The 21,937-nt window shown below is 50.5% G+C and overlaps 2 protein-coding genes across 15 annotated transcripts in view; one reads left to right on the forward strand and one right to left on the reverse strand.

Annotated features, from left to right (window-relative positions):
• The window catches only part of WDR37 (WD repeat domain 37), an 88,740-nt gene extending 78,222 nt beyond the window's left edge, over positions 1–10,518 (reverse strand). For 2 of the 11 annotated variants that reach the window (XM_077897355.1, XM_077897354.1), the window contains exon 1: positions 10,388–10,518. The gene's annotated coding sequence lies outside the window, so the exon portion shown is untranslated. Of the gene's footprint in view, positions 1–9,951; positions 10,075–10,387 lie in introns of those variants that run through there. The other 9 variants (XM_077897351.1, XM_077897349.1, XM_077897362.1 and 6 more) reach the window with 6 other exon arrangements.
• IDI1 (isopentenyl-diphosphate delta isomerase 1) lies at positions 10,467–16,942 on the forward strand. 4 transcript variants are annotated; one of them, XR_013379580.1, is made up of 6 exons: positions 12,212–12,228; positions 12,330–12,502; positions 12,965–13,057; positions 13,847–13,977; positions 15,159–15,567; positions 15,771–16,942. XR_013379580.1 is itself a non-coding variant. In XM_077897367.1 (5 exons), the coding sequence occupies exons 2-5, from the start codon at positions 12,361–12,363 to the stop codon at positions 15,474–15,476; spliced, it is 684 nt and encodes a 227-aa protein (XP_077753493.1). In that variant the 5' UTR covers positions 10,467–11,174; positions 12,330–12,360; the 3' UTR covers positions 15,477–15,575. The 4 variants fall into 4 exon arrangements, 3 of the variants coding, with proteins under 3 accessions (XP_077753493.1, XP_077753492.1, XP_077753491.1); XM_077897367.1 differs by lacking the exons at positions 12,212–12,228; positions 15,771–16,942 and adding an exon at positions 10,467–11,174 and having other exon boundaries at positions 15,159–15,575; XM_077897366.1 differs by lacking the exons at positions 12,212–12,228; positions 15,771–16,942 and adding an exon at positions 11,960–12,091 and having other exon boundaries at positions 15,159–15,575.
• Positions 16,943–21,937: the final 4,995 nt, after the last annotated feature.

Here is a 21,937-nt window from a genome sequence, read left to right on the forward strand (position 1 = left end):
ATCAATTATCTTCCTCCTATGGATCATACTTCTAGAGTCATGTCTAAGAACTTTTTATCAATCCTAGCTCCTAAAAAATTGTTTTCTTCTTTAAATTTTAGTACACAATATTTAAATTTACAAGCTCCTCTGGGCTCATATTTGCATCAAGCTGTGAAGTTTAGATCGAAGAGTATCTTTGTTTTGGGTTTTCTTATTTCATTCTTTGCTGATAATATCCAATTATTCTAGCACATGTTGAAAACTATCCACCCTACAATGTGTTGAGAAACTTTGGCATCTTGATCAAAAATCAGTTGGCTATAGTTACGTGGGATTATTTCTCAGTTCTCTATTCTGTTCACCTGATCTATGTTATCTATTTCTCTACAAACAACACAGTACTTTTCAAGCTTTATTTGGTCTCTACACTCAATATGGGGCTCAAACTCACCACCCCAAGATCCAGAGCCAGAGGCTCTTCCTACTGAGCCAGCCAGGCACCCCTGCCATTCATAGTCCCGATGACTGTGCTATCTTGAAACCATTTAGTGATTCCTATCACTTAAATCTTTTTCAAAATTGTGTTAGCTCTTCTAGTTCCTTTGCCTTTCCATATAAATTTGGAATAATCTTTCCCAAATCTACAAAAATCTTCATGGAATTTTAACAGGAATTGTTTAGTCTATTCATCAATTTGGAGAGAAGTAGCATCTTTATCATGTTGAGCCTTCCGATCTATGAATATGGTATATGACTCATTTATTGAGATCATCTTTTCTTCCCTCAGTTTTGTAGATTTCCACAAAGGAGTCCTACATATGTCCTTTCAAATTTACACTCAAGTCTGAATTTTTATTTTCTGAATAATTTTAAATAAAACTGTATTTTTAATTCCATTTCAGGTTAATTGGTAGTATCCTACTTTGTTGAACTCCTTAGTTCTAGGAGATTTCTTATAGATACTTTGGCATTTTTTTAAGTAGACTATTATGTCATCTGAAAAAAAGGACAGTTTTTCTTCCTTTCTAATCCTTATTGATCTGGCTAGAAATTCCAGTTCTATGTTTTAAATAGTGACAACACTTATTTTGTTTTGACCTCAAGGAAAAAAAAAAAAAAAACTGTTTTTGACCATTAAGTATGATACTAGCTGTATATTAACTGTAGATTCGGTCTACTGAGATGAGAAGGCTCCCCTCCGGAGTCTCACAATTACATGCTGAATTTTGTCATGTTTTTTTTTTGTGTGCATCACTTAATGGTAAGGCTTTTCTTTAGCCTCTAAACAGATCAATTACACTGATGATTTTCAAATGCTAATCCAAATTTGCACGCACAGAATAAATGCCACTCGTTCCTAGTATATAAGTCCATCTCCGTTCTTTTTTTTTCTTCTGCCTTCTTCCTATGGGTTATTTAAACATTTTTTAGAATTTCATTTTGATTTATGGTATAGTTTCTGAGTTTACCTCTTCTGTATGACTTTCTTTAGTGATTGCTCTAGGTATATTTTCACAACTATCACAGGCTACTGACGATCAACATTTTACCAGTTCATGGTAACATACAGAAACCTTTCCTTCCCATCCCCTTACACTCCCCCACTTGCGACAGTCAAGTGAAAACACCACCTCCACCGAGAACATCAAGAGCTATGCTTCAACCTTCAAATATGAAAGGAGCGTCTCCTGAATTTACCAGTGTTTGCTCTTTCCATTGTCTGTTCTTCCTTCCTGGTGTCCCCACATTGCTTTACGTCATTTCCGTTCTGTTCAGAGAACTTCCTCTAGTTATTATCTTAGGGTGGGTCGGCTGGTGACAGATCACATGAAAGATGTTTTCACTTGATCCAGAATTCTGAGTTGACGGTTCTTTTCCTTCAGCACTTGAAAAATATGCCACTTCCTTACAGCGTCTATGGCCACTGATGAGAAATCTACTCCAATTGCTTTCCCACTACTGGTAAACTTACATCTCTCTCACTGCTTTTTGTCTTTAAATCTCAGAAGCTTGAATTCGATGGGTCTTAGAAAGTATTTGAGTTTATCTTATCTGGGTTTCACTAAGCTTGATTCAATAGGTTTATGACTTGCTAAATTTAGGAAATATTCAGCCAGTATATTTCTTCAAATACGTTTTCAGCCCCCCCACTGTCTTTCTCTCTTTCTGGGATCATAACAAGAATGATAGGCCTTTTTTTTTGTTTTGTTTTTGTTTTTTTTTTTTTGTTTTAAAGAATGATAGGTCTTTTGTCAAAGTTCCACCGGTCCCTGACGGTCTGTTCACTTTCTTCCAGTTATTTTCTCTCTGTCGTTCAAACTGGGCAGTTTCTATCTCTTTAATCTTTCCTCTGTCTTCTCCTTTCTGCTGTTCAGCCATTACTGGGTTTTTTCCTTCAATTACATTTTTCAGTTCTAAATTTTCATTTGTTTCTTTATATCCTGTGTTTTCTTCCTCAGATTTTGTTTTTCCATGGGTTCCAAGCATCACTAACTACACACTGACACATCTTCATGACGGCTGTCTTAAAATTCCTGTCCAATCATACTAACATCTGCGACATCTCTGTGTTACTGTCAGTTGTCGTTTCTCATTCAGGTTGAAATTTTCCCAGTTCTTCCTATGACATGTAATTCTCAACTGCAGCCTCAACATTTTGGATTTCATATTATCAGACTTGGAATCTGATTTAAATCTTCTAATATAGCAGGCCACAGAAATTTATGTCAGCCAGGTGTCTGCAAAGGTGGAGACGGAAGGCAGGGTTCTCCGCTCGGCCTCCGCTGACCCTGGGTGGAGCTACTCCTCGAAGTGCTGGGTTCCCTGAGAGTCCAAACTCTCCCTTGCCTTCTACTCACACCACCCTGTCTGCAAGAGAGGCCCTTGTTACAGTACTCGACGTGGCCTTGTTACCACCAAGCAGTGGTAACATTCCTGAATCTCTACTAGTTTTCCCCTAAACCACCCCAGCAGGAAGAGCATGTTCCTATCACCCAACACAGGCGAAAACGCCACTGGCTGCTCACCCAGCCTTCTCTGATACCACTGTCAAAGGTAAAAGTCTAGATTCTCCATCGAGCCGTAGACATGAGTGAGGGTAGGTGCTGCAGTGTTTTCCAAAAGTGTTGTCTAGGGCTGTCACTTTCCTGGACTTTTGCCCAGAGTAGGCTTTCCTGGAGGCTTTTGGTCTGAGCCCTTCAGTGTTGCTGGGTTGCTACTTCTTCAGGCCCAAGTCTGAGACATACGAGGCGAAAAGAAAACCCAGGGAATGGGCATCCCGGGTGGCTCAGCAGTTTAGCGCCGCCTTCGGCCCAGGGTGTGACCCTGGAGTCCCGGGATCGAGTCCCAATGCGGGCTCCCTGCACGGAGCCTGCTTCTCCCTCTGCCTGTGTCTTGCCTCTGTGTGTGTGTGTGTGTGTGTGTGTGTGTGTGTGTTTCTCATGAATTAATAAAATAAAAATTAAAAATATTTTTAAAATAAAGAAAAAAAAGCCAGGGAACTCAGCTCTGTGTCATCTCTGAGGTCCCAATACACCAAGTCACTATCCTTCCTCCTCTTCACCTTTCAGTCTTGTACATTTTTATATATAACGTCCAGTGTTTTCAGATATACTTAGTGCAATAGGGAAGTACCTCTACTCTGTATTTTCGTAAGTACAAAACCAGAGACCTTTAGTGTCTCAAGTTTTATGTGCAAAACTTGTGTTAAAATTGCAACAAGGAAGCAAATCTTCTTTTACATCACATTAAAAACTTTCAAACTGGTCAAACAATTATGTGTTTTTAGGTTTAAAATTCTGAAATCTATTAATTTATTAAAATCATCACCTATTTTCTATAGTATTATGTAAACAATTCAAGTCTCAGATTTTTTTTTAAAAAAATGAAATAGAAGCAAGATAACTATAGCTTTTATCTCTAAAATTCTCTTGGTTTTCTTTCTAAACTTCTATTTCTCACTTTTTTGGGTATTCTATTTGTCAAAGCAAGACACAAGGCCAACCCAGACTCAAGTGGAGGGCAAACAGACTTAACCTCCTGAAAGAAAAAGAATGAGAAAGAATTTGTAGCCACCTTTCATCCATCACACCTTATTCCACTTACAAATTCTGGCTATACAATGAATAATACTTTGCTTCCTTAAAAACTAACAAGGAGTGGAACTACTGCCACCTCAAATACTTAGTGAAATAAAATGGAGATAAATAATCCAGTTAAGTAAGTTAAATACCTGTCGAAATAAAATCCAAACAAGAGCACAACAGTTAAGATCATGACTTTCAGGGGTGCCTGGGTGCCTGAGCAGGTTAAGCGTCTACCTTCGGTTCAAGTCATGATCCCAGGTTCCTGGGACCAAGCCCCACATCCTACATTTGGCTCCTTGCTCAGCAGGGAGCCTGCTTCTCCTTCTCCCTCTGCCATTCCTCCTGCTTATGCTGTCTGGCTCTTTATCTCTGTCAAATAAATAAATAAAATCTTTAAAAAAGAAAAAAAAAAAATAGAACATGACTTTTAAAGCCATGCAACCCGCCCAACTCTTCAAAGCATCAGCTCAACTTCATCATGAAGCCTCTGCTTAAATGTTACCTCCTCAAAACAGCTTCCTTCCACCACTGCTAGTCACAGCACCACACGATCCTAATCACCTCCACATCTAGATCTTACTTGTGGTTTACTCACTTAATAAATGCTCCTCCCACAGCACCACCAATGTCTTACCTGGGATATTATTTGGGCTCACTACTATACTTGTAGGGTTGACCATGTGGGCTGACATAAATGCATCCCAAAATATTTGATGAATATGTCAGTGAATGAATAAACACATCTCTTAGCAACTAGCTATACAACCTTGGTCAAGGTACTCAACCACCTCCCTAAGGCTTAATTTTATCATCTTTAAAGTGGAGATTATCAACAGCCATTTATTTTAGGTCACACATCAAATACTCTTCCGTTCATAACAGCACTGCCTACTGGGAATACAGCCATGAACTAAACAGGCCTGGTCCCTACTTTCAGGTATTTAGGGTTGTGAGACAGACCTTAAACATTATCTCAAGATTTATTACAGAAATTAGAAGTCGTTGGTATCCCTGGGTGGCTCAGTGGTTGAGCGGCTGCCTTCGGCTCAGGGCGTGATCCAGGGGTCCTGGGATGGAGTCTCACATCAGGCTCCCTGTAGGGAACCTGCTTCTCCCTCCGTCTGTGTCTCACCCTCTGTGTGTGTGTGTGTGTCTCATGAATAAATAAAATCTTAAAAAAAAAGAAAGAAAGAAAGAAATTAGAAGTTACGGTGACTGCTCTGGAAGATGTACAAGTATTACAAGACAAGATACAAGCTAAAGAGCAAGGCTTCTCTGAGAAACTGACCTTTAAATTGAGACTGAAGAATTAGGAAGTGTTAACCATGGACATGCAGAGGGGGAATGGGGTTTCCAAGAACAGGAACAGCATGTGCAAATACCCTGAGCTGGGAATGAGACTAGTTTATTAGAGATTCTAAAAAAGAGATCATGTGGCTAAAACATAGCAAACAATAGAGAGAATGGTAACAAAATAAGTGGGAGAGAGAGGCTTAGAGTCGGTCTTTTTTTCTTTAGTTTTTTTTTTTTACATTTCTTTTTTTTTTTTTTAAAGATTTTATTTATTTATTCATGACAGTCACAGAGAGAGAGAGAGAGAGAGAGAGAGAGGCAGAGACACAGGCAGAGGGAGAAGCAGGCTCCATGCAGGGAGCCCGACGTGGGATTCGATCCCGGGTCCCCAGGATCGCGCCCTGGGCCAAAGGCAGGCGCTAAACCGCTGCGCCACCCAGGATCCCTAGAGTCGGTCTTTTATGTTTAGATTTTATTCTAGAACAAAAAGCCAGCCACTTCAAGGTGTAAGTAAAAAAATGACAACCGAATTTGCATGAAAAATCACTCTTGCTGTGTAGGAAACACAGAAAACTCAGATGACTAGGAGTGGGGAAGAAGCTGGTCAGGAAGTTAGTAAATGTCTAGGCAATTAATGATGGCCCTTAAGATGAGAGGGTACAGGAAGGGATGTGGGGTGGGGAGGGCGGTGGGGCAGAAGAGAGATTTCAAGCACAGCCCTCAGCCCTCATTTCTGAAGTAAGAAGGTGAGAGAGATCAGATTATTGAGATATTGAGGCAGCAAATGTGGAGAAGAAATCAAGAACTAAATATTGAAGGTATGAAGTTTGCAATGCCTCTGAAGACCTAAGACACAGAAGAGGGAAAGAAGTACACAGATCTAGAGATGCAAAGACCACTGGGCTAAATGTACAAATCTGGGAGAGATCTACACTTAAAGTGGAGATGGGCATTTTGACTCCATCATGCCTCCAGATTTGATGCCTTATCAAACATTACTCTTCCAATAAGATGATAAAAAAGCTTATAATGAACGTTACTGGTAGAAACAAGCAACATTTAATAAAGCCAGCACTCCTTCAAATGACATATGGAAAATTTATTTTTGACTGAAAATTAAAGAACCAATTTTCTGATGAAGTCTGAAAAATATGAGCTATAGAAATTAGAGATGGCTGAAATTAAAAAAAGCAGAATCTGTAATTGGCTGAATTTCATATGCACAAAGATTACATTGATATTAAATTTGACAAATTGGGGGCACCCGGGTGACTGAGTCAGTTAAGCCTCTGCCTTCAGCAGGTCACTATCCAGGCTCCTGGGATCAAGCCCCACGTAGGGCTCCCTGCTCAGCCTGCTTCTCCCTCTCCCTCCGCCTGCCACTCCCCATGCTTGTGCTTGCATGCACGCACATGCTCTCCCTCTTGCTCTCTCATAAATAAAAAATCTTTAAAAATTTTTTGAAAAATTTGAAAAAAAGCCAAATTGTTAAGCAATTCATATGATCCCGCTTAAGAGTATTTCAGTGATTTTTTTCTTTATTTTTATTTTTTAGTGGAAACATTTAGAACTATTTAATCGTGTCACATACGAAATACTGGCCAAGAAATCAAACTGACTTAATGGAATCTTACACCCAGAGAGTATATTCTTCAATAAAAAAAATAGGGATAGACATAATTCTTTGTTAGCGATTACACATTTTAATTAGTCACTTCATTAAGCATCTCAGTTGTGTCAAAATCATTAACACAACAATTTACCATAGTTACCTTGCAGTTTATAAGGCGCATTTCGTAAAGGAAGAAAAATAACAAAACCTTGTGAAACCAGTCCTAACGGAGCCACAGAGAAAAGAGAAAACTTTGTAGACATTTCAATCAAGTAAATAAGCCAGTAAAGGTCTTTTCTTTCCTCTCTGAAGACCTGCATCATTGGAAATATTCCAGTAAGTATAAGCTGAAAAATTAATGCATTTAAAAGCTTCTACAAGTTGGTTATATAAAGTGCAAAAACTGCAACACCAACCTTCCTTTCACCTTAATGTCGTAGTTTTTTTGGGTTTTTGACTTTTTTAAGTAAACTCTATACCCCACCAAGGCTCGAAATCACAACCATCAGATCAAAACTCACACACTCTACCAACCGAGCCAACCAGGCATCCCTCAAAGTTGCAGGTTTTGAATCCATGATTTTCTCTCTGAAGTATCATACCACTGGCTTTCCAGACACTGGAAAATCTGGGAAAGCTTATATATTTCTTATCTTCAGTAAGAAATCAGCAGTCTTCTAATCACTGATGTTAAAAATCTTCACCCTCTGGGAGTGCTTGGCTGGCTCAGTGGGAGGAGTGACTCCTGACCTTGGGGCCCTGTGTTGAGTCCTCACTGGGGTGTAGAGATCACTTAAATAGAACTTCAAAAAACAAATCTTCACCCTCTGCCTTTCACTGAGGCTCTCACCTCCATCCCCCCACAAACCCCATAAGCTGTTGTTCTGGGCTTTTCTTGTTTTTAGCACTTCACCAAACCGTCCATACACTAGTAATCTTTTTGCACTGATCAACTTCCAAGCAAATATATACACTTCATGCAATTATAAACTATAAATCTGGAACAGCTTTTGGTTCCCCAAAACCTGGCTCAAATGGAGATTTTTCATCCTGAGTCGATTTTTTATCCCTTAGTACCCTCGGAAGCTCCGTGAGGTGCCATCTCAAATATGGGCTCATAATCCCTGGGCCCTGCGCTTCACAGTCGAAGACCACCTGGCTATTTCCACTCATTTCCTCAGCCACCTTCACCATTCTTCCAAAACTACACTGATAGGTTCCTCTAGTTTTTCTAACCTCTTCTCAATTTTTTTTTCTGTTAATCTTTCCATCGCAATTTTCTTCCTGAATCTTTTTCAAAATTTCACTCCTGTCCTCTTGGTTCACATCCTCTGCCTCCTCCAGCAGTGCACCCTGGCGCCAACATCACTTCCTTCCTTCCACACCAGTCCCTCTGGGGAGAACAAGCCCTTGTTCAGCCGGGGAACCAAAGTGTCTACGTTCTTCACCGGCCATGGGTCACTGTTAGTACAAACCCAACACCAAGGCTTGAAAGGGTTTTCAGGTTGAGATTACAGAGACAGGCAAGGAAACTGCAGGTGTGTGTGAAAGGAATAGCGAACTGCTACAGCGTGAACTGCTACAGCATGGACTGCGAGCTGGATGAGGAGGGACGTGCAGTGAGTCGTACTGCAGCAACGCCGTTACGGGGTGGGCAGAAACAGGAACCACTACAAAGGTGCTCAGTCTGTAAGAACTGCAGCTACTGCTCCAACATCCCTGTGAGGCACAGTTCCTGAGTAGTTAGGATGCACACACTTTGGTAAACTGCTATAGTACTATAAAGGGAGGGGCGGGAAGAAGAAGAAAAACAAATAACTGTAAAGGGGGAAAAAAAAGCACCTTCACTTTAAAACTAACCTTGTGTAACCCGTGTCAAAAGCTGTGCCAGGGGCAGCCGGGGGGGGGGGGGGGGGGGGTGCTCAGCGGTTTGGCGCCTGCCTTCATCCCAGGCCATGACCCCGGGTCTTGGGATCGAGTCCCACATCAGGCTCCCTGCATGGAGCCTGCTTCTCCCTCTGCCTGTGTCTCTGTCTCTCTGTGTCTCTTATGAATAAATTAAAAAACCTCGGGCAGCCCTGGTGGCTCAGCAGTTCAGCACCTGCCTTCAGCCCAGGGCCTGATCCTGGAGTCCCGGGATCGAATCCCACGTCGGGTTCCCCGCATGGAGCCTGCTTCTCCCTCTGCCCGTGCCTCTGCCTCTCTCTCTGTGAATATCATCAATAAATGAATCTTGGGGGGGGGGGGGGGAAGCTGTGCCATTTCACCTAAATATAACCAGAAACGAAGCCTGAAATTCCAAAACAAATCACATTTCATCAAAACGTTGGTAGTAACCCACTATCCTAGGACAGGTCACGTTAAGGAAGTTGATGGAGAGGAAAAAAAAAAAATCCTACTGGTCTCCAAAAACCTCCTGACCGGGGGCGCACGAACGGCTCCCTCCGGGACTCCGCGCTCCCAAAGCGCCACCCGGCAGCTCCCGGCAGCTCCCGGCGCCCGCGGGCCGCCACGTGCCCCTCGCCGCGCCGGCGCGACTCCCACGTCCTCGCGGAGGGGCTCCCAAGCACTCCCTGGGAGCAAGGGAGGGCGGCTGGGACGCACGCAGGGAGCGAGGCAGCAGCGGGCAGCGCGCGGGGCAGCCCGGGGGGTGTCCCCGGGACGCGGCGGCCGCATCTCCAGAAGCAGCTGGAGCCCGGAGCCCCCGAGGCGGAGCCGGGCTGCACCCTGCCCCGAGCTCGACGGCGCCCACCGCGCAGGCCGCGGCCCGACAGCAGCACCGCGCGCCCGGCGCAGCGTCACCCCAGGTCACGCCGGGCACCGGGCGACCCCGGGCGGCGACCCCGGGCGGCGACCCCGGGCGGCGGGCCCGCACGTGCTCCGCGGGCAGCAGCGTCGCGACCCCGGGCGCGGAGCTGCAAAGGACGCGGGCACGCCCCCCACCGCGCGCAGGCCGCGGCCGCCCGCCCCCCGCCTCACCTGGCCCGCCGCCGCCGCCGCCGCCGCCGCCGCCGCCGCCCAACAACCGCGCCGAGCGCCGCCGTCCGTCCGTTCGCGACCACGCGGCGCCCGCGACGGACAGACAGACGCTGGACCCCGAGTCTCCGCCCTGACGCGGCCCCGCGACCCCGCAGCCCGACGCCCCGCACTTCCGGCGCCGCCGGAAGCTCCGACCTCGCCTCGCGCGCAGGCCGCCGGAAGTCCCGCCCCGCCCCCGCCCCCCGCGCGCGCCGGAAGTGCCGCGTCCGCCCGCGCCCGCGGGGGCCGGTGGCGCGGGGAGCCCGGGGCGGCGGGGGCGCGGCGGCGATCCTCCGCCTCCCCCCGGCCGCCGCCCCCGGCCCGCGGCCCGGCGCCCCCCCGCGGGCGCGGGGGCGCGGGCGGGCCGTGTGGGCGGCTGCGCTGCGCCGGTACTCACCGCGGCGGGGTCCCGCGGGGGTCGCGGGGGTCGCGGCCATCGGGCCGGGGGCGGCTGCGGGCGGCTGCGGGCTGCGGGCCGCGGGCCGGGATGTGGCGGCGGCGCCGCGGCGGGGGCAGCTATGAACGTTGCGGCTCCTCCGCAGAGATGACTCACGCGCGCTCCTCGCCGGGGCCGGGGTTCGCCATTGGCTCGCGGCGACAACAGCATCAGCTGCTCCCCCGGGGCGCCCACCCCCGCGGCCGAGCGCCGAGCGCCGAGCGGCCCGACCCGGGCGCGGGGTCAGGGGCCTGGCCTCCCTGCGGGGCCGCGGCTGCACGGGACGGTGAAGACGAGTGCTCGGCAAACACTTGTTTGTTTGCTGAGCCCCCAGAAACTGGGGCATGGACCCGGCGAGCTCCCTCGCTGTCCGCCAAGGGCTTGACGGCTCCTCGCGGAACTTGCTGATGGGACAGGTGATGGGTACGGAGCGGCGAGGTGTGCTGACACCTGCAGCATCTGCGTAGTTTAGGGGTTTTCCAAGTGACCTGATATCGCAGAATAACGCGTGAGAGGGGCCCCCGGGGGTCAGACATGGAGCCAAAAAACTACCATTTTTGTGTCCTGCTGTGTCATCAAAAAAGAATGGCCATGATCATCGGAAAAGGCTGAGCTGCTTGCCGGTTGTCCGGGGTATCTCCGTGAAGCGAGAGTTTCTTCGTGGACCTGAGCCACGGCGGGGGCCCGGGAGGCCTGCAAGGGTCAACCTCTCCGCTGCCTCTTCGGACGGTGCTTGTTTGGAGAACAGGTTCATCCAAATGTCGATTTGTATTTATCACCGTCTTTAAATGAACGAACAAACACTAATATAAGTCCTAAAATTTCTGGCATAGTTTAGGGATCGATACGGAAGAGGAAGCCGAGGTTCCCGAAGGCTGCGGTGACGGCCAAGGCCAGAGGTGCCCCGAGGCCGGACACGAGGCCCCGCAGCTGCTCCTGCCGCGGGCCACAGCCCGAGTCCCACGGGCGGGAGAGGAAGGAACGGGCGCTCGTACACGGTTGATGCGTATTGAAACACAAATAATTTCACAGGCAATCGGAATTAAGGATAAAGCACACTTTATTCAGTCTTTATTCAATCTCTTGGAATAAAAGCGTTACCTGATGGGAACTTTAGTTATTTTGACATTTTTAAGATCTAAGCAGATAAAATAATTTTTTTAAAATGACCAGTTAACAGATTTTGCTGTTTGGTGTTTTAATACCGAGCGGCCGTGACGTGTAGGGCGTATGGGGTGAACGGGGCCCCCGGGGCCCAGGGAGGGAGTGACGGCCCGGCGCGTAGGGGCCCGCGCGTGGGTGCGGGGCGGGGGCCGGGCGGCGGGACCACGGGGAGGGGGAGCCGCGCAGGCGCACCTAGGCCGCCTCGGGCAGCCGCGCTCCGGGCGACCCCGCCCGTAGTCCCGCCCCCGACGTCGGGACGAGAGAGCGCAGCGTCCCCGGCCCCGTAACGAGCGCTTGCCCGCCGGGGGCGCCCGGTGCGCGCGGCCTGAGGGCGTGGACGGGGCCGCTCGGCCCGCCCCCCGCTTCCGGGCGCCCCGCTTTAAACAGGGCCCGTGGAGACCCGATCGCCAGACGCCGAGCGCCGAGGGCGGAACCGCGGGCCCCGGGCTCAGGACGCGGCCCCGCCCCTCCCTCGCGCGATCGTGACGTCAGGCGCAGCCGGTGCGCGATTGGCTGCGGAGCATGTGGCGCGCGGTGGCGCGGGCGCTGGCGATTGGGCCGGCGGCGCGGAGGAGGGGGCGGGGCCCGGGGGAGGAGCGCGCGGCGGAGCGTGTCTGGCGGGGCGCCGGGAGCTCGGGGTAGGCGGGGCCGGGCCGGGCCGGGCCGGGCCGGGCGGGCGGGCGGCGGGCGCTGCGGGAGCGGCCCGGGCTCACGGGCTCCTGTCGTGTGTCGGCGCCAGGGTCGCGGGCCGGGACGGGCGGGCCGCCAGCATGCGGGAGGTGGACCTGGACGAGCTGGACGCGCAGCAGGTGCAGCTGCTGGCCGAGATGTGCATCCTCATCGATGAGCACGACCGGCGGATCGGGGCGGAGACCAAGCACAACTGCCACCTGAACGAGAACATAGACCGAGGTGGGGGCAGGTGCGCGGGCGGGGGTGTGTGCGGCGGCGGGGCACGTGCGGGGGCGGGAGGGCAGGTGCGGGGAGGGCAGGTGTGCGGGGTGGGGGCAGGTGTGCGGAGGGGGCAGGTGCCGGGAGGGCAGGTGTGCGGCGGCGGGGCACGTGCGGGGGCGGGAGGGCAGGTGCGGGGAGGGCAGGTGTGCGGGGTGGGGGCAGGTGCCGGGAGGGCAAGTGCGCGGGCGGGAGGGACAGGTGCGGGGAGGGCAGGTGTGCGGCGGCGGGGCACGTTCGGGGGCGTGGGGGGGGGCAGGTGCGGGGAGGGCAGGTGCGGGGGCCGGGCGGCGGGGGGGGGCAGGGCGGCTGGGAGGCAGGTGCGCTGTCTGCAGCGGGTCCAGGGCTCTGGGCTGCGGGCTGAGTGGGCCGCGTAACTGCTGTTTTACGTGAAGTGAAGTAACCGCTCGTGTTGGCCCGCAGGGTTATTGCATCGAGCCTTCAGCGTGTTTTTATTCAACACAGAAAATAAGCTCCTGCTGCAGCAGAGGTCGGATGCTAAGATCACCTTTCCAGGTCAGTGTGCTTCTGACTTCAGCGTTTTGTGCGGAGCGGGATCCAGGTGGCTCTGCCAGGGGCACCGTTGGTGGCAAAGGCCGATGCGGTGGGTGCCATCATTTCGTGTTCTGCATAAAGAAGCGTGTCGCATGAGTGCAACCTGCTAAAACAGCGATGAAAACTGCTGCCTGGGACGCCTGGGGGCTCAGCAGGAGCGCCTGCCTTCGGCCCAGGCCGTGACCCCAGGGTCCCGGGATCGAGTCCCGCGTCGGGCTCCCTGCGAGGAACCTGCTTCTCCCTCTACCTGTGTCTCTGCCTCTCTCTTTCTCTATCTCTCATGAATAAATAAATAAATATTTTTTAAAACACACACAAAAACAAACCTACCTACCTGTATATGTACATGTATTTCTTTTTTTTCTATTTTATTTTATTTATATATTCATGAGAGAAGCAGAGACGCAGGCAAAGGGAGAAGCAGGGAGCCCAACATGGGACTCAGTCCCAGACCCAGGATCACACCCCGGGCAGAAGGCAGCTGCTCCACCGCTGAGCCCCCCAGGCGTCCCCACCTGCCTTTCTAACATCTGTTTTTACAAGTGTTGTAGGTTTAGCTGTGTACACTTCGCTCTCTTTGGTTAAGCAGGTGTTCATAAAGAACTTATCTAGTCGTGTCTCCTAGAACAGTTACTGATAGCTCATCATAATTGACTTAGAAATCCTTATTTTCCTGTTACTTTTAAGTTTTCTTGATTTTTTAGACCTGTTTCGAAGAACAGTTAATCTACACGCTTTAACCTCTTCCAGGTTGTTTTACCAACACATGTTGCAGTCATCCATTAAGTAATCCACAAGAGCTTGAGGAAAGCGACGCGATCGGAGTAAGACGAGCAGCACAGAGGCGTTTAGAGGCTGAATTAGGAATTCCCATGGAAGAGGTAACCAGGTTTACTGCACAGTTGTACAAGCTGAAATCTTGTTTACAGATTCAAATATGCATTAAACCATTTTAAATAAAATTTTAAATTTAAGGTGAGTCTCTGCCTTGTAACCTTGTGAGTTCCTGGCCCCAGAAAGCCCCCCCATTAAAGATGATTTAAGTTTTGATTTCCTCATATTATGTGAGAATCTTTTTTTTTTTTTTTTTTTTTTTTTTTTTTTGAGAGTGAGAGAGAGAGAGAGATTAAGCACAAGCAAGGGGAGCTGCAGAGGGAGAGGGAGAAGCAGCCTCCCGCTGAGCAGGGAGCCTGACACGGGGCTCCATCCCAAGACCCTAAGATCACGACCTGAGCCCAAGGCAGATGCTTCACCTACTGAGCCACCCAGCTGTCCCAGCTTAAGAGAATTTAGCTCAATGCTGAAATGGATTGATCTAATAACCAGTATATGAAATTAACTATTTTTATGAATTTTTTTGAAACTTATTTATTCACGAGAGACACAGAGAGGCAGAGATACAGACAGAGGGAGAAGCAGGCTCCCTGAGGGGAGAGCGATGTAGGACTCGATCCCGGGACCCCGGGATCACGCCCTGGGCCAAAGGCAGATGCTCAACCACTGAGTCCCCCCGCCAGGCGTCCCAACTATTTTTTTTTCCGTCCCAACTATTTTTATAATTAATCAGATCAAAGATGATACAGAAATCCTTACAAATATGTACTATAAATCTGATTGGATAAATAGGAATCTTCCTTTTTTTCTGGCATTGTCCCTTTTTAAATAAAACCTGGGTAAATAAAGTATATCTCCTGTAGCAAATAGTTTTTTTCCCTTGGAAAAGTACCATTAAGATGTGAAGAAGAAAAATAAATAAAAATCAAAAAAAAAATTTAAAAAAAGTGAAGAAGAATGTCACACATCTAGTGTGAGGAACTGCTTTTTTATATATATATATATATTTCGATAAATTTAACTTAACTTTTTGGTCATATGGGGGAAAAAAATCTAGGCACGTTAAACTTTGTAATACTATCTTCATGTGTCATCACTCGGAGATTAATGTTTTAAGAATTCTAATTCTGCAGCTACGGCTGTGTTCAGGATGTTACGGAGTGAGGTGGGCTGTTTGACGTTACCCGTGTTGTTGGTGTTTTTTGCTGAGGTTTTCTTTTCATCCCAGGTTCCTCCAGAAGAAATTAATTATCTAACACGAATTCACTACAAGGCTCAGTCGGACGGCATCTGGGGGGAACACGAAATTGATTACATTCTGTTCGTGCGGAAGAACGTGACCTTGAATCCAGATCCCAATGAGATTAAGAGCTACTGTTACGTGACAAAGGAAGAGCTAAAAGAACTTCTGGAAAAGGCAGCCCGTGGTGAAATTAAGATAACTCCGTGGTTTCAGATTATCGCCGATGCTTTTCTCTTTAAGTGGTGGGATAACTTAAATCATTTGAATCAGTTCGTTGACCATGAGAAAATACATAGAATGTGAATGTGGAGATGAGTGATTAGTAAAATACGGAAAAATTTCTCCACTTAGTAAACTTAATATGATTTTTTTTTAATTTTTGGTTCCCCTTAAGAACTCATCATCTAGGGATCCCTGGGTGGCGCAGCGGTTTGGCGCCTGCCTTTGGCCCAGGGTGCGATCCTGGAGACCCGGGATCGAATCCCACGTCAGGCTCCCGGTGCATGGAGCCTGCTTCTCCCTCTGCCTATGTCTCTGCCTCTCTCTCTCTCTCTCTCTGTGACTATCATAAATAAAAAATTAAAAAAAAAAAAAAAAAACTCATCATCTAAAATATTGGTATTTTACAACGAGAATTTGGAAAAGTACAACCAACTTGTTCACTTTGTATCACATGGCCCATAAGTGTGGGTTGCTGTTTGTAAAAAAAACATGTGGGAGATTATAGTTAAAAAAGGGGGGGGATTCACTTCATTTAACCTGTCTAATCACATAGTCCAAACAAATAAGTGAAGCTCTTGATTTTTGAGATGTCATGATAAACATCGTCCGCACACTTTGCTCTTTGCCAAATGCTTTATAAATCATTACATTTTTATCAGTCTAGAAAAATGTGCAGTGGGAACTGTTTGCTTAGTTACTCCAGAACAGTCCAAGCTAACTTTCCATACGAGCCGATTAAACTAGTAAAACAGGTTCAAGAGAAATTAAACGGTGTGTGTTCTGATTTCTGTCATTCTAAGTTGATTCTGTGGTTTACTCATTCGGGAAGTATTTTGATGCTGAAAGTCACACGCTGTGGGTGACGATGCTGCTCAGGTCCCTTCTGTTAGAGCCTCTGCCCCTTCCTGACGTGTTTTCGGAACACGCCGGGCAGGCGGGCAGTCTGTAAAGTGGGAATTGGGTTAATTGAGGGAGTCCAGCACCGGATTTCTTAAGCTGGACACTTGGCGTGTGGGTGGTAGTCCTTTATGGGGAGAGTTCACCCCGTGTGTTGTAGGACGTGTAGCAACTCCCGGTTGCCGCCCGCCCACAGCCATTCACCCCTGTTGCCCGTGAGTCACAGTGACACCAGGTGCCAAGTGCCTCCTGGGGCACAGGCGCCCCCAGCTGAAAACCAGTGTTCTCCAAAGTCAGGCTGTATTGTAGGGGGGGAAATCTGCAGGAAGATTAATGTCCACATGAGATTCGGGGTGTGGGGTGTGTATTTATTCGTATTTAAATTGTACCTCGACAAATGCATTTTTTTAAAACTCTTGCCATAGATTTCTCGGACCTGAAATCTTACAACAGCTGTATTATCCTCGAATGTTGTATAATAAACACTGGGAAGATGAAAAATTATTTAACAGAGCTAAATGTTTTGTGAATTCAGTAGAAAAGCCCATTTGTTAAGCCTGAAGAGTTGCTTAAAACTTCAGGCAAGACGATGTGGCAAGTACTAATTTTACTGAGAAGCAAAACCAATAAAAGGAATTACCACATTTTAATATTGTTGTCTGGTTTGTCAAAACTTTAATCCCGTAAAACTTTAATCCCACAATTTAGTCTTTTGATGAAGTTACGGGGCCAGAGCAGGAGCTCCGTGGACGTGCCAGAGGATGGACGGTCCTTGACCTGATGAACCCTCAGAGCTCTCCCATGTGTTTCATGAAGGAACTTTTTTATAATAGTTTTGTTTTTTAAAGATTGTATTTATTTATTCATGAGAGACAGAGAGGCAGAGAAACAGGCAGGGGGAGAAGCAGGGTCCCTGCAGGGAGCCTGACACAGGACTCAATCCCGGGACCCGGGGTCACGCCCTGGGCTGAAGGCGGCACCCACCTGCCCCCCGCTGCCCCCTCGCTGACTTCTTGTAAAGTTTTATTTGAGACCCGAGATCCTAGGCTGGGGAGGGGGGCAGCGAGCGGAGCAGTGTCCCCGCTGAGCAGGGAGCCCGACCCGACGGCCCCAGGATCCCGAGGCCACCTTCCCATGCCTCGGCCCCACTTGCCTCACGTGGTCTCAGAGCATCGATTCTATCCTGAAGACTTCACACAGTCTGCATCCCAACGTGGGGGCTCAAGCCCGCGACCCCGGGGTGCAGGGCACTGTGGCAGGACCCGGCCCCCCACACCTGCACCTGCTCCCACACCCCCTCCGCCACCGCCGGCCGCTGCAGCCCCACGCTTCCCCCCTTCGCGGCGGCACCCACCAATGCAGACCCTTCGCCTTGGCCCAGATGTGAGCCCCGATGGGTCACCTCTCCAGGTCCTTTGCCTCCGCCCCAACCCTGGCGGCCTCCGTCCGTGGTCCTAGCCCGGCTCCCGCGCGGAGGCGGCAACCTGGGCCCACGCAGCCCCCGCCTACCCCGAGGCTGCTTCTCCCCAGAATCACTGCTTTCCACGTCCATCCATGACCGGCCTTCGCTCCTGCAGGGCGGCCGGGCTTGGGCGCGTGGGCTGCCCACGGGGGCGTCAGGGGTTGTGGCCGGGGGGACGGGCGCCCACGCAGGCAGCAGCCACCCACTTCTCCGTGCCGTGAGGTCGGCCGGCGGCAGGGCGAGGACAGCACACCGGGTCCCCGGCGCCCGGACACACCCCTGCCCGGTGACCCCGCTGCAGCGGCTGCCAGGAGCCCAGGCTCGTGCACGGCCAACAGGAGCAGCTCAGCGCCCACGCGGGCAGGTGAACACGCCAGACCTTCCCCTAAGTGCGGCCCGGGCACGGGGGCTCTGGCCGGGGTCTCGGGGGCACGGGATCGAGTCCCCATCGGGCCCCGCTCAGCGACGAGCCTGCTCCTCCCTCTGCCTCTGTGCTTGCTCCTGGTCTTTAAATAATAAAATAAAAATAAAAATAAAAATAAAAATAAGGGATCCCTGGGTGGCTCAGCGGTTTAGCGCCTGCCTTTGGCCCAGGGCGCGATCCTGGAGACCCGGGATCGAATCCCACATCAGGCTCCTGGTGCATGGAGCCTGCTTCTCCCTCTGCCTATGTCTCTGCCTCTCTCTCTCTCTCTCTGTGACTATAATAAATAAGTAAAAAAAAAATAAAAATAAAAATAAAAATAAAATACAGTACCCGGGGCACCTGGGCAGCTGAGTCGGCGGAGCGCCCGGCTCTTGGTTTCAGCTCCGGTCTTGGTCTCGGGGTCATGAGTTCAAGCCCAGCGTGAATCCTACTTATAAAGTAAATAAACAAAACCCAGTATCGGGTAAGGAGGGTGCCTCCCTCACCCCAGAGTCTTCCACTGAACCAAGAATTCAACTGACCTGAAGCAGACGGAGGGAGGAAAGCTCCAGCCCCTCCCGTGGGCACAGGGGGCCGTGGAGTGACTGGGGCAGGGCGACCCCCGTGACGCAGAGACGGGGCCGGGGGCTGAGGGCCCGCAGGTGCGCAAGCAGGTGGCTGCAGCTTCCGTTACTAACGGAGTTTTCGTCACACTGGGCTGGGGGAAGGCGAGCACACAGCAACGAGGCCTCTTTTTTTTTATTATTTTTTTAAAGGTTCCACTCATTTATTCATGAGACCCCCAGAGAGAAGCAGACCCAGGCCGAGGCAGGAGCAGGCTCCGTGCGGGGGGCCCGACGCGGGACTCGATCCCGGGACCCCAGGATCACGCCCTGGGCTGAAGGCGGCACTAAACCGCTGCGCTACCCGGGGATCCCCTGAAATTTTCTTTAGATAAGTCCCAAGGTGGGACAGCTGGCGGGCTCAGCGCAGCGTGAGGCTCGATCTCAGGGTCTTGAGTCCAAGCCCCATGTTGGCTGTGGGGTCTACGGAAAACACACACGCGGGGCACCCAGGTGGCGCAGCGGTTGAGCACCTGCCTGCGGCCCAGGGCGTGACCCCACGGTCCTGGGATCGAGTCCCATGTTGGGCTCCCCGCAGGGATGGAGCCTGCTTCTCCCTCTGCCTGGGTCTCTCATGAATAAATAAATAAAATATTTTTTTTTAAAAAGGGAGAGAAGTAAAGCGAAAAGAAAGCTAACAAACCTGCGGGAGGGGAGGTGCTCCCGATGAGGCGTGCTGCCACCCGCGTGGGGCCCGCTTCCCGGGCAGGACAGGACTGTCCCCCTCGGGGCTCGGGCTTCCTCCAGCACTGCGGGGGTTTCCCCCCCCCCCACCCGGGCTGCTCAGCCCCTCTGTGGCTGCCGGCCCAGAGCCAACGGCCAGTTGCTCCCCCTGGAGGCCCCTGAAAGTTGGCGCCCAGGGGGAGCTGCCGTCCTGGGGCCGCAGCCCCTGCCCTCCCGGAGTCCGGGCGTCCTTGCGCCCTTGGTCCCCCCACAAGGCTGCAGGGTCGCCCCCCCATCCCCCCTGATCCCCCCCGCAGCAGCAGGAGCGCCCTCTGCTTGCCGCAGCTCTGAGGCACGGCCTGAGACCAGGGAGCGTGCAGTCCTCCGGTTTCGCTCCTTCCCTGACTCTTTCAGCTACTCCCTGAACATCCCTGTGACCCTTAGGAAGGACGGATTTCTACAGAAAGCATCACTGGGACCTTGACAAGGGTCGCGCCGGATCCGTAGGCCACAGCGGGCAGCGGGCACTGGGCACGGACTCAGCGCTGGGCGTCCTCACCTCTCCCGGCAACAGGTCACGCCTTCCAGTGGACGCTCCTTTCACGTCCACGGCTAACTCCCAAGGGTTGTATTCCTTTTCATCCTATTACAGATGGATTATTTTAAGGTAGTTCTGGGCTGTTCACCATTAACGCATAGAATCGTTAAGTCTTTTTTTATTTTACATCCTGGAAAGTTTGCTGAGTTCATATTTTTTGGCATGAAACACTTGGGGCTCCCTACAAATAAAATCATGCTGTCTGGGCAGACAAGATTTACTTGTTTCCTTCCAAATTTGTATGCCTTTTCCTTCTCTTTCTCATGAACTGCCCCAGCGAGGACTGGGGGCTGCTACGCGGAGTGGCCAGGGCGGCGTGCGGGCCACGTCCCTGACCTGAGGAGGCCTTCAGGTTTGCACCCCCCAGGGAGGCGCCGCCCGCGGGTTTTCCACAGCTGGCGTTTACTGTGCGGCACTAACTTCCGTCTCAGTTGAGTCCTTTCATCATGAAAGGGCACTGAATCTCACCAAGTGCTCGTTCCGCATCCCGGCGAGACCCATGGGGTTCTCGTCCTTCGCTGTCAACGTGGTGCGGCACCTGCGCGCTGGTCACCCCCGACGCCCGGCCCCACCGATCACGCCGCGCAATCCTTCTGACGCGCACGCTGTGGCTGCTGGCTTTTCGTTGAGGACCCGAGGGTCGATATTCCAGAGGGATCCTGGCCCCCGGTTTTCTTGTGATGCCATCTGGTCTCGGTATCCGGGCAATGCTGGCCTCATGGAATGAGGTAGAAATGGACCCTTCCTTCATTTGGGGGGGGGACCATTTAAGGATGGGAGGGGGTTTTTATGTTTGGCACAACTCACCAGGGAAGCCACCTGGACCAGGGCTTTTCCTTGCTGGGAATTTTACTGGTAAAAAACACTTAAACCTTAAGTTTATCATCTTAACCCATTTTCAAGTGCACGCTGGTAAGTCTGTTCACGTAGGTGTACAGATCTCTGGTGCTCTTGCGTCTTGCAACTGAAACTGTCGCTATGAAACACTCCCTGTGGCCCAGCTCCAACCTCTCAAATCCGTGTTTCGGGAATTTTGACTAAGTTACTACTTTGGGGTGAACCACAGGGCACTCGGCTCTCCTCCCTCAGCAGGGCCCCTTGCAGTCCGGGCGCGCCACGCGCCAGGCTCCTGGAGGCTGCGGGCTGCACGGGCTCCCGGGCCGGCCCCTCTGCAGCCAGCCATCCCACACTGGCGGGAGCGTCTTCCTAGTGAGGATCCGGAGTAATTCTGCTCGGAAGCGAGGCCGCACACGCCTCTGGGCCGTCCTACGCTGAATTTCTTGGCCCCGTACCGACAGGCGGGATAGTGCACACTGTTACCCGAGGACTCGGACTTGAGGAACCTCCATACTCTTCTCCAGAGGAACTGCTCCCGGTTGCGTTCCCAACAGTAGTGCACAAGGTTGCGATTTCTCTACATCCTTCGCCACCATCCGTGTATCTCGAGTGTCCATCCTCGCGGGAGTGAGCTCACGTGGGTTTCATCTTCATTTCTCTGTATGAGTGATTTTCAGTATCTTTGCATGTGCCGGTTATTTGTGCGTCTTCTCTGGAGAATTGTTTGAATTTCCTGCCCAATTTTTAATCAGGTGGTTTTAGGTGAGTTGCAGGAATCCCTTATGTGTTCTGAACATTAATTTCATAAAAAATTATTTTTATTGATGTTTTATTTCATAAAAAAAGGTTTGCAAATATCTCCCATTTCATAAGGTGTCTTTCACAGTTATTTCCGTGGAAGCACAGAGATTTGATGTCATCCCATCTATCTTTTTGGTTTTATTACTTGTACTTTCCAGCTTGGGAATTGGGGGGCACCTATTGGACTTTTTGCTATTCCTCTTTTGTTCATGCCCCATTTTTTGTATGCCTTATGATTTTGTTGAACACCGGACA

This window comes from Canis aureus, chromosome 5, assembly GCF_053574225.1.
Source record: "Canis aureus isolate CA01 chromosome 5, VMU_Caureus_v.1.0, whole genome shotgun sequence".
NCBI classification, from domain to species: Eukaryota; Metazoa; Chordata; class Mammalia; order Carnivora; family Canidae; genus Canis; species Canis aureus.

Bases quoted from the DNA above. Each gene is read 5' to 3' on its own strand.
- IDI1 (XM_077897367.1), top strand. From the start codon at position 12,361: ATGCGGGAGGTGGACCTGGACGAGCTGGACGCGCAGCAGGTGCAGCTG. The intron at 12,503-12,964 runs GTGGGGGCAGGT...GTTGGCCCGCAG, and splicing joins GAACGAGAACATAGACCGAG to GGTTATTGCATCGAGCCTTC. The intron at 13,058-13,846 runs GTCAGTGTGCTT...AACCTCTTCCAG, and splicing joins TGCTAAGATCACCTTTCCAG to GTTGTTTTACCAACACATGT.